The sequence below is a fragment of the Physcomitrium patens genome, chromosome 13, assembly GCF_059467195.1.
Source record: "Physcomitrium patens ecotype Gransden chromosome 13, ASM5946719v1, whole genome shotgun sequence".
Classification (NCBI taxonomy): Eukaryota; Viridiplantae; Streptophyta; class Bryopsida; order Funariales; family Funariaceae; genus Physcomitrium; species Physcomitrium patens.
The window spans coordinates 17693004-17705000 of record NC_143422.1 but is presented as its reverse complement, the minus strand read 5'-3'; the positions used below and the strand labels follow the sequence as shown (position 1 = coordinate 17705000).

Genomic DNA, 11997 nt, shown 5'->3' with positions numbered 1-11997 from the left:
TGATATTATCTTATAGCAAAGCTTCTTAAAAGCTTCATAGATGCTTATTTGACTTCTTAAAAGCTTCATAGATGCTCATATATATTATTAACATTAATATTAATATTATTATTTTATTCTAATCAAAATTCATCCATAGATAAAAATTCATCTTTAAATGATAATTCATCCATAAACTTCATATATATTTAAAATTCATCCTTAAATTAAAATTCATCCAATAAGTTTTATCTAAACCTAATTCAATTGAATCCTAAATTAAGTTCACCTACTCTCTACTCTAACCTCATCCAATTTTGATTTTCTCAACTGCCTACAGCTTCATCCACTCTAGAAATTCTCACTGATTTTTTTGATGACGATTACAGATGAAGGTGGTGATTGCTACTGCTCTAGGTTAAGTCGTTGATCTTGTGGAGTTTATCACCCAATGGAATATGGTGATGATCTTGCAATTGGTGGCATGGAGCAGTAATGACAAGAGCACCTAAGGCAAATTCTCTTTTTCCCTTGTGAATACACAAAGATGTGTTCTTTGCACGGCAAGTGCATAAATCAATCTACCAAAGGGTTGCTATCTCACTAGATTATTACGCTTTCCAACCAACTTGGTTCTGCAAGTCGTTACTTGCTGTTGAAGACAAGCCAACGAATTCCAGAAAAGAAAAACTTCACCGAATCAACTAGCAATCTGTAGCTCTTGGATCTCCAGATATAATGTATGAGGAACTAGAAGAAGGCGAGGCGTAAGGTCCTCATACTTTCCCTCATGTGCCCTATTATCAAAGCTGATCTACACCAACCTCCTTGAAGATCTTTTTTTTTACCACTAACCAACTTTCAAAGGCTGATTATTCTTATATGTAAGCAACCATTCCTAATGCAAGACCTCTTCAAAGACTCTTGATTGTAATAAAAAAAACTTTAAAAACATGATCAGTTGAAAGGTCATGAATTGTAGTGGTAGTAGCAAAAATAAACAAAGTTATTGCAAATGTATAAATCTTATAGTTCTGATTTGTGATATATTCTTAATTTTGATGTATATAGTAAACTTTTATCAGTTGTAAATAAAATTCATTAAATACCTGTCTAAAAAGAATCTGAGATTTAACCATTACAAAGTTGCTAAGATATTATGACAAAATAATAATGTTTTAAAATTTGTTAATTTAACCTGTATTTATATTGCAAAAAAAATTGATTTAAATCATTCCTGTAATACACTGTTTTATAACAATGTTATATACTCTGCATTTAAAATAATGTACTGCTGTCTAAAATAAAATAAAAAATAAATATATATTTTCTGTCATTAACAAAACTCTATCATAATTGAAGACAAATAATCTATTTTTATCTTATATATTTTGTAAACTTGGAAGTATCTTTAAGAAACAATTTATGCTTTGAAATGTATGCAAGGTTAAATTTAGCAAATAAAAGTTTCGAAATAGTAATAAGAATATAAATTTAAAGCATTAATTTGTGATAGGAAAAACAGATTTTGAAAATAAAAATAAATAAAAAAAAGATTGTTACAAAGAAATCAGATCATGAATCAAAAGTGTTATGAAATACAATTTTATCAAAGTATTTGATTTTGAGGGTTCTAAAATTATATATATATATATATATATATATATGATGATGATGATGATGATGATTAAAAAAAATACTGTATGAAAATGATACTTTTTTGAATCAATCAACTGATTGAATGTCTTTTAATGATTGCAACTACGTCTGTCAATATCCATAAAACATTATCATTTGACAAAAATAGTTGTTGATAAAATGGCAATGGAGCTTATCGTTTCTTTATTTTTGTAACTAAAGGATTTATTAAAAATCAAAAATCAAAAAAATCAAAGTGGTGATAATATGGTTGTGTGGCAAAGTTTTAATACAATTTAAATGTATATTCCTGTGTGAAATGAAGTTTAGATTAACCCGAGGGCTTTTAAATCAATAATTTACACAAGCCACACTAATTCATATTCACCAAATTATGCCTTTTGGTACAAGATTTTTTTATATATATATTTTACATCTAATTCAAAGCCAGAAATAGATTTAGTTGTATCAGATATACAAATCACTAAAATACAACATGTTATAAATTTTACAAATTTTCTCAAAAATTATTATTATTCTACATAAATACCATGTATGTATGAATATATACATATATATATATATATATATATACATGTGTGTGTGTGTGTGTGTTTATTACAAAATTGATATTTAAGAATCACTCACACTTTCAAAAAAAACATTACATACACCTAGTTACATAATAGTTGTTATTTTTTCAAATTACTATTACATTGTATTAGTTTAAAGATGTAGTTATTACTGATTAAATTGTATTTGAAACTATAAACATGGATAGAGTTGAAATCTGATAGTTGAAACACATTTTTATTCTTCCAAACGTTAAATTAAATTATCCTACATGATTAAATATGTACCAATATATCTTTAAATGGAAACGAACAGAAACTAATATCTAAAGTAATCTTTCACATCAGTATTGAATCACAGAAGAATAACACCAATAATAATAATAGTAGTAAAGTCATTGAAAAGTATATTAAAAAGTGATGAGAAGTAAATGCAGTCAGTGGGCATGCATGGTGCTTCCGGGTCACGGTCTGTCTTCCTGGAGAACTTCGTCTGGGTACAGGGGAGGATGCAGGGGAGGATGCCGGGGCAGATGCAGGGCTCCACTTCAGCAATACAAAAGGACGAGAACAGAGGCAGCAGTGGAGAGAGCACCGTGCTGCCCCTGCCTCCCTCCCTGCCTCCCTCACCCCCAACAACCACCCGCTGCCCCCAACGCTTTGTGGATACTCAACGGCGCCGCGCCAAGCATTGCTCTCTCTCCCTCCCTCCGCGAAATATCCGCCGACCGCGTCGCCACTCAAATTCGCCAAGTTCACATTTATTGCGTCCGTAGCTTTTCCATTGGATCGCCACCATTAAATCCACGGCCATAATATTATGATTTGTGAAGTATGCACGATCCTCCTCTGCATTCGCACAACTTGTTCCACTTGAATCCCGGCAGCGGGGAAAGCTTCGCAGTGATGGTGCCATTTTGGGCCGGCCTACGACGCCCAACTCTGGTCTCGTGGGTCGGAAGGAACCTGCAGAGTTATTGCATCGAACTCGGCACCGAAATTGGAAGTGGGTTGGGCAGAACGTCCTCTGCCCCGTGAAAACTCGCTGATTGCTTCAATCCCGCTTTAAGAACTGTCCTCTGGCGAATCTTTCGCGTGCACCTTCAGTGTTCAGTGCCCCTTTTAGTAATTTTATTCACAGAAATCCCCCCATATCAGCTGACAGTTTGGCCTCACTCTAAATGTATCCCCTGCTCCCTCTTGTGCAGGTCCAATGCCGTTGTATTCCAGACATCTAAGCTTCATTGTGGAAATTTTGCAACATGCTGCTGCACTTTGTTGCTTTCCCAACTCATGCACCCGCCTGCTCCCCTAACTTTCTGCCTTTGTGTTACTAAACTTTTCAATGATTATGAGTTTCGGGTCATCAGTCAGGGTGTGACAAGATTACGATTTGCAACCTTAGGGTAAAGCATTAGGTTTGGCAAAGTACTGCTGCAATTCTCTCCTCTGGAGCGATGCGCTCAGCAGGAACGATGGGTGTACAAGTATCACTGGTATGCATGTTGGTAGCACTACTTTTCTCCCCCGCAGCTGTCATTGCTTACGACTACAGTGATGCATTGTTTAAATCCCTCAAGTATTTCGAAGCTCAACGATCAGGGAAGCTACCATCCAGCCAACGTGTCTCTTGGCGCGGGGATTCGGGGATTAATGACGGGCAAGAAGATGGAGTAAGTGGCACATTCCTTGAACTCACAACAGTTTCTCGTGTTGCGTTGCAGTACCGCAATGTCGCAGAATAATGTGTCGTGATAGCTCACACTGTATCTGTGTGGCGTTGTTCCGTGTAGGTTGACCTTTCGGGAGGTTACTACGATGCAGGAGACAATGTCAAGTATGGTCTGCCGATGGCGTTTACCATTACTATGCTCTCTTGGAGTGTAATTGAATACAAAACCCAACTACAGTCATCTGGCCAGCTTGACTATGCACTTGATGCGATCAGGTGGGGAACTGACTACTTTATCAAAGCACATCCAGAACCAAATGTCCTGTGGGGTGAAGTTGGAGACGGCGCGAGCGACCACGACTGCTGGATGCGCCCTGAGGACATGACTACCTCCCGAAAAGCATATAAAATCGACGCAAACAACCCTGGGTCTGACCTTGCTGGGGAAACTTGTGCTGCCATGGCTGCCGCCTCCATCGTATTGAAGTCCTCTGATCCGGAATATTCAGCCACCCTCCTTCGGCATGCAAGGGAGCTCTTCACTTTCGCTGACACCTACCGGGGATCTTACGACAACAGCATTCCTATTGCGGCGAAATTTTACAAATCTTGGAGCGGTTTCAACGTAAGATTTTTTCTCGACTCCTGTCCTCTATCCCTTCTCATACCAATATAGCTCTCGCCCCATTTCTAGATAGTTGTGGTAGATTTTTGCTGAAATGTCCGAACCTAATCGATTTGTCCTGTACCAGGATGAATTGCTGTGGTCTGCCTTGTGGTTGCATCAAGCCACCGGAGAAGACTCGTTCCTGCAGTATGTCTGCAATTATGCGGCAGACTTGGGTGGAACTGGCTTTGCGATGGATCAGTTCAGCTGGGACAACAAGTACGTCGGCGTGCAGCTCAAAGCAACTAAGTTGTTGCTGGATGGAAAGGTCGACCCGGCCTACATTCCCACTCTCCGTCTTTACCAAATCAAGGCGGAGTACTTCCTCTGTGCCGCGCTCCAGAAAAACGCCGGAGCACAAATCACCAAGTCTCCAGGGGGCCTGTTCTGGATCGCGGACTGGAACAACATGCAATACGTCACAACTGCAGCGTTCCTCCTCACGCTTGCATCTGACTACTACGAAAGTGCACACACATCCCTCAGCCATTGCACATCTGCGGTGACAAACTCGGAGTTGCTAGCTGCTGCGAAAGGACAGGTGGATTACGTTTTGGGTAATAACAACAGAGGCCAAAGCTTCATGATCGGGTTTGGAAACTCGTACCCGCAGCGAGTCCACCATCGTGCTGCTTCAATATCGGAGCCTGTGGGGTGCAAGGAAGGGTTTGACAGATTTTTCTACACTCAGAATAGCAACCCGCACATTATTGAAGGTGGAGTTATCGGCGGACCTGATGCGAATGACAACTATAACGACCAACGCACCGAGTTCTCCATGTCTGAGCCTGCCCTTTACAACACGGCGCCACTCGTCGGAACTTTAGCCCGCTTGAGTGTTGGCAGCGACTTGGCTTCTTCTTTTCTGGAGGATACCATCACCGCAGTGGATACTCTAGGTAAGCTTAATTTCAACATTATATTCCGGTCTTACATTTCTAGCTACCTAGGATTAGGGCCAAGAGTGGAACTTCTCTAGTGAATGAGGATTGAATTGGAAAATTGCAGTGGGCGCTGTATTTGCAAGCAGGCCAAGCCAGGGAACTGCTGGGATCATGTCAACTCATGAGAGTCGGCAAACGAGGGGTCGCCCAGTTCGGAAGCCCAGCCATACTGCTGACTGCATTACTATCACGCAATATCTCGTGGAGAAGTGGGGTTCCGGCAGGCACGTCTATTTCAAGAATGCCGGGAAAATCACAAACAACTGCAAGAAAGCGATTACAGGTACTAAGTTCGTGGTCCATAATTTGTATGGACCTCTTTGGGGGTTACACAAGGAAACTGAGTGTGGCAACATGTATACTCTCCCCGACACGATGACTACTTTGAAACCCGGGGAGTGCGTCGATTTTGCTTACATTCAGGAGCGACCCTCGAAGGCAAAAATTTTCGTTCAAGAAGCTTGTCCGACTTGTGCTGTGGACCAGTAGGTTTCATTTCGTGATTTTTCATCATGGTGCTGCTGTTCGCATGCAAGGTATGGTAGCAAATTATTTAAGGCCATCTGTAGGGATATACGTTGCGCAGAGTTGTGAAGGTCTTGAGAGGTTAAGTTTCTTGTATGATCTTGTAGAGCAGCTAATTATTCCTCAGTCATTGAATTTGGTTTAGATGTTCTGAGCTGCTGCATGGTGGCCGAACTTCGTTTGATTGTGTTCTGTTGGCGACTGAGGTGCTCATTACGCCTGACAAGTGTTTTACTTTTATTCTGCACGCAACCAATGGTTCGTGATTTTTCTATTAAATGCCTGGGAGTCCATGGTATATTTGAGTTGGTAGTTTCGATTGCGATGTGTGAGCGGTTGTTGCAAGATAGATTAAAAACGGATGGGTGTACAACGTCTCCCTTTCCTTTCTTATCCGAAAACGTCTCAAAAAAGGTTTAATGAATGTTAACTTATGACGTGCACCAAGGACAAACTGTATGAAAAAATAACGAGCATTGAACATTAGCCTCTGTGTTGAGTAATGAGGTAATAACAGTGCCCCATAATCAAATCATGTCTGCAATGTGCTCTTGCTGAACTCAATTGACAAACTGACGCATAGTAACTACATCCCCACTGAAATGGAACAGGCTATTCCAAAACTGCAATTTATAATTCATAAAACGCAAAGTTTGTACATTATGAAGTATAATATGTACGGTGTATGTGCACAGTTGAGATTTGAGTCTCTCAAATCTCGAGTAACCAGAGACAAGTAATCATAATCTAGAGTGCTCCGATCTTAACCGGGAAACTAAAGGGTATACTAACTAATTGAGCCTGAGAGAGGTAATACTAGATTGTTTATCAGAGAGAGAGAGAGAGAGAGAGAGAGAGAGAGAGAGAAACAAATAAATAAAGATTCAAAAATAGACGAAGGAGTTAAATCATTTAGTTCACGCGAGGGACCAAGATGCCAGCCTCGGGCTGGAGCGACTGGTTGGGCTGACACTGCAGAAGTCCCGTGGAGGACGCGAAACTGATCCCCTCCGTCCAATTCTCGAAGAAATCGTTAGCAAATGCTGGCATCTTGACATGGGAGTTTGCATCCTGGTTGTAAGTCTCCGAGGTCTCGCTGGGACTAGTGGCGCTTGCTAAGCCGGTGATATACCACGCAGGGGCCATGTCCACAGCAGGTATGTCAATCTGCCCGAACTCATCGTCCAACGGCTCCACAGCGCTCAGTGCCTTGTTCGTGAACACCGACTGGGGATCCGACAAGCTCATCAGGCTGGAAGCTGGTGTCCCGGGCTCCCCGTATTTCTCATCGCGCCCAGAAACGATTGAATTCTCAGACTCGGCAGGCACGTCAACGTGGGGTGTTGGAGGGGACATGCACAGCGCAGCGATCGGAGTAGAACCAAGGTTAGACTGTACAAACGCGGCCATGGTTGCATTATCTGAGCACCGAAAGGCTGGAACCCGGGACATGAGTTGCTGCAGCAGCAAATCCTGCCCTGGTATGCCATCGTTGTGGTTTCGTTGCAACATAAAGCCCGAAGAGCTGGTAGCAATTTGCAGGGCTGGATCAGTGAGCTGATTGTATTCCTGCATGAGTTGGTTGCAGCCTCCCTCACGAACAGCAGATGTTGCTGACTCTAGCAAATCGGTGACTTCCTTCTTCTTCCGAAGCACTTGCCCTGCAACTTGTTGTAAATCAGCCGCGCTGTAAGAGTTCAGCCGATCGTCCCAAAGGGAATTCTCTAAGTGGTCTGCTAGCTTGCGGTTATGGTCTACCAAGTGGTGTAAATCGGCAGCAAGCTTCTGCACCTGGTTGTGCAAGAACGTCGTGTTGTCCAGCTTCCTCTTCTCCCGTTCCTCTGGCGCCACACCCTTGTAGCGGTTCAGCACGGAGTCCAAATTGGGCTGGCCCCAGAGTAGTGGGGGCGTCCCGGCCATCTGTGGGTGGTGGCACATTACCGCCACTTCTACCCCGCACAAGATAGAGAGCTCCTTCACCTTCTTCAGCAGTCCCTTCTTCCTCTTGCTGTACGTTGCTGCTCGGGAAGCATCGCTCTTGATGTGAGGCCCAATGTTAAAACTCACAAGCCCGTTTCGAGCCCCCATGCCTCCACTCTTCTCTTCGAAAGCTGAACAAAAGTTTACAAGTGCGGGACTCCTAACCACTATGACCTCTACTTTAAACCTAGCCTAAGTTCCATGTACGCATGTACGCACCTTCACACACCGCTGTGTACAACCCTCGAAGTTGATGGCGTGCTTGCAGCGATAGCACACAAATACCAGCCTCTCACTCAATTCAAGACACAAGGAAATGGTAGTTCCGGCACAACTACAGCATTTATGTGGATTTTCAGGGATGCCGCAGCATGTAGAAGATCTTATTTATGATCTCGGCGATTGATTCTTTCCGAAGAGCAAGGACTTGGACAGCAAGCGGCCTGAGATTGATGAGAAATATCTCTATTTTGGCATGTGTACTTCCATATATAGTACGTCAGGTGGATTTGGAACTCCACTCCATGCTACATGTGGCAAATAGCCGATCGGAACTCGCCTTTGTTTTCGGCCGAAAAGCTAGATAGTGCGTCATGCTAAGTCAGCAACTTGAGGTTTAAGTCTTTTTGACCTGTGAAACATGTTTCACCGTCAGAGCGCATGCCAAAAGGCCGTCGTGGGAACCCCAGTCAGAAGTTGCAGAGTTGCAGAAAGTAGTATACGCTGTTGTATTTGGAATCTTTTTGCAATGCAGCTGCACTGCAGTAGAGTTCAGTTCTTTGACGAGTGGACTCAACTGCAGTACAAGTGTGTTACGTTAAGCTTCCAAGAACAGAATTTGTCATTCAGATACTGTTGTCCCTCCCTGACTAGTGAAATGATATGCGAGCAGATATCAAATTATAAATTTAAAAACAATTTGAATCAAAATCTCAAAGAAAGGTCAAGCAAATTTAAATTTGTGCAACGTTTGCAGAAGGCTTCGTGGCCATACGATATTTAAGGATAAAAATAATGTTTTTAGACACAAGAAGTAATCGCCAAATAATCATGCACTGTTAAAAAGTAAAATAAAATAAAATAAATCAACGATATGTCAACGAGGGAGTTCACAATTCATGCGTAAAAGAAAAATTTACGAAAAGGTGGGAATTATGTCAAAGAAATGATACAGTTCATCACTATCTAAGACTGCAACTTGTGCTCCACACTCGGCGCATTTAACGGGCTTCAATACGTCTTCATCAACACCTACATCCTTGGGCTCTACTCTAACCATGCCAGGTCTCCCTACTCTACATTCTTCCACTGAGAGTTGGCTCTTTCGTCCAGCTTTGCGCTTCCTCTTTCTGGTATCAGAGTAACGAAGACTCTCTGTTTCAACGATTGTGCAGTTGCGCACAAACATTGCTCGGTACTGATTAACATAAAATTCATGCCTGCAGCGGAAGAGGGAAAGCCATGGATGAGATAGGGTTGCGGAAGTGAAAGATAGGCTGCAAACGAAAGACAATCAAAGACATACGTAGTACCTTTGACAATCGATGCAGAGGATAGTGAAACAAGCAGGGCAAGAAAGAACAGCATCGGACTTGCGGCCCTGTCGTTGCATGAGGGCCCACTCCTCATTGTGCTCGTCATCGACGGGATCATAGAAAGGAGCAATCTCCGGATCGGAAGCCGGCGCAGGTAAATCTAAAAGAAAGAACTGGTAGAAAATTAGGGGATAATAAGCGTTGCTCTAAACCCTAATGAACGCTTTTCTGCAAAAAGACAAACAAAAATAAAATAGAACACAGAATTTATATGATGAAGGAGAAGATCCTGTATGTTTCAACTCAGACGAAGCCCTCCCACAAAAACTGACAGAAGGACATCTAAAGCAACACGCTGCTGAATTTGCCCGAATTCGTCCGAGTCACTCAACAACTACTTGCCAGTCCGACTAGAAGCGCAATAAGTCCTAACAAGGACACGAACTCTACTCCAAACCAGCAGAACTAGTCGAATCAAAGCTACAATAAACCAAGAGCATGCTTATCCAATTAAAATCAAGAGGTTTACAGGAAAGCGGAAGAATCTTGAAGGAGACAAAAGTGGAGGAAATTCAGAGGAGAGGAAGAGAAGAAAAGGAAATCAGAAGAAGGAAATGCAAGGCAGTGAGAGAAGAAAGGGAAGAAGCCAAACCTGGAGCAGAGGGAAGCTCGGGGGCGAAGGCGGAGGAGGAGGCGGAGAAGGCAGGGGGGTCCATGTCCACAGTCTCGTCCGAGATGATGGACAACGGTGACAACAAGAGTGGAGCTGAGGGCAGACGCATCGCACAGCCCAGCCCTCCTGGAGCATCCCCACGCTACCCCCCCCCCATTTTTTTGAAAAACGACGACGACGACGACGACATCACCTCCACTGGGTCACGATTCATGTTCTCGCCCTCGTCCTTTCATTTATTTGTTTCTCCTCAACCAAATTTCAACGTCTTCAGAACCAAAAGTTACCCCCCCCCCTCTTGTTTTTATTTGCCTGTGTTTTATCATATAAAAAAATTCCACTGTATGGTCCTTCTCTTAATTTAAAATTCCTTCGAAAAAAGATGTTTGGAGACTTTCTTAATTTAAAATCATAGAATGATTTTTTAAAATCTATATGAATTGTAATTTAGCTCATATATAGTTTGTAATTAACAAATAAAAATAAATATTTTAATATTTTTATTAATTTTTAATACAAATTAATCTAGATATATATATATATATATATATATATAACATCAATCAATTTACATGAAATAAAACAACAAGAAATATTCAATTTACATGTTAGTTATAGTTCAGTACTAAAATTTAGTATAAAGGAATCCAAATGTAGATGTATTTTATTGATTGAATTCATAGTAATAATTTTATATTTTATTTTAGAGTAATTATACATCTAAGAAACAAAAGAAATTAAAGTCATATATTATAAATAGATATTTTAAAATTATTCAGCAATACAAATTTAAATGACTCTTACAAATTGAGATGCTATAATCTCATATTTTTGTTGATATTAAAGTAGACATTGTTGTTATCAAAAATTGGTATAATGCTTCATTAAAATAATAATAATAATAATAATAATATGAATAAAGATGTATATCAAAACATGATAAATTAATGTAATTTATAAAGTAATTAAATAAGCTATAATATCCAATAATAATATCTATAAAATCTAAAAACTTTCATCAAATACTTGTTTACAAATATAAAATATTTACAAATTATTCTTTTATGAGTACTATAAAATTGAGTTGCTTCAAACAACTTAGCATAAATTGTGTCAAGGACATAAATCTCAAAGCAAGAAAAATCCTCAATACACTCTTATGTTACTAAAAAGAACTAGAAAGTCACTCAAAGATGATATAATATTCGACTAGAATGGCTATTGTCAAAAACAAGAAGACAAAAAAGCCTTGAAACAAGACTAAGGACTAGAAAGGCGTTGACAAGAATGAAGAGGGCTTCACTCTTGCCTCCATATATATTCTTAACTAGGAGCTATGTGGCGATGTCCTATATGACCTTCAAAACGTGTTGACTTTGCAAGACACATATCTTAACTTGCAAGGCAAGTTTTTTATATGTGCACCACATAGTTAGCTTGTTCTACAAGCTACCAATATGTGATTAACTTATTGACCAAGTTTCTAATCTAATAATCAACTAAAAATACATATAAAGTCAAAATAGCGTTCATAAAGCTTCTTGAAAGCTTTTCTAAAAAATATTATGAAATTAATTTACTTTTATCTACTTTTATCTACTTCTACCTAATCATATAGGTATTTACTAGTGTATCAATGTAGATCCGTGACAGATTGTTGTTGTGTGGAAAAAAAAAAGTTTGTTTTTTTTCTCACATCTCCAATATGAATGGCATATTGGTCTCTATTCTTGCTTTTTTTTTTTTAGAGGTGGCACTGTTCTATGCATTGATTTCAGTTTTAAGACCTCTTTATCTTTGAATTAAGTATCT

At 40.3% G+C, this 11997-nt stretch overlaps 3 protein-coding genes across 4 annotated transcripts; 1 reads left to right on the top strand and 2 right to left on the bottom strand.

Annotated features, from left to right (window-relative positions):
• Positions 1 to 3097: 3097 nt before the first annotated feature.
• LOC112290638 (endoglucanase 7) lies at positions 3098 to 6309 on the top strand. Its single transcript, XM_024537139.2, has 4 exons — positions 3098 to 3862; positions 3983 to 4486; positions 4614 to 5427; positions 5537 to 6309. The coding sequence occupies exons 1-4, from the start codon at positions 3647 to 3649 to the stop codon at positions 5959 to 5961; spliced, it is 1959 nt and encodes a 652-aa protein (XP_024392907.1). The 5' UTR covers positions 3098 to 3646; the 3' UTR covers positions 5962 to 6309.
• A 303-nt stretch (positions 6310 to 6612) lies between these two features.
• LOC112290640 (uncharacterized) lies at positions 6613 to 8316 on the bottom strand. Its single transcript, XM_024537140.3, has one exon. The coding sequence runs from the start codon at positions 8083 to 8085 to the stop codon at positions 6910 to 6912; it is 1176 nt and encodes a 391-aa protein (XP_024392908.1). The 5' UTR covers positions 8086 to 8316; the 3' UTR covers positions 6613 to 6909.
• A 784-nt stretch (positions 8317 to 9100) lies between these two features.
• On the bottom strand, positions 9101 to 10357 carry LOC112290641 (uncharacterized). Of its 2 annotated transcripts, none has more exons than XM_024537141.3 (3): positions 10165 to 10357; positions 9510 to 9685; positions 9101 to 9416 (listed from the first exon to the last, which is right to left on the bottom strand). In XM_024537141.3, exons 1-3 carry the CDS (start codon positions 10318 to 10320, stop codon positions 9113 to 9115), a joined length of 636 nt encoding a protein of 211 aa, XP_024392909.1. In that variant the 5' UTR covers positions 10321 to 10357; the 3' UTR covers positions 9101 to 9112. The 2 variants fall into 2 exon arrangements, with proteins under 2 accessions (XP_024392909.1, XP_024392910.1); XM_024537142.3 differs by having other exon boundaries at positions 9510 to 9672; positions 10165 to 10350.
• Between the last annotated feature and the right edge of the window lie 1640 nt (positions 10358 to 11997).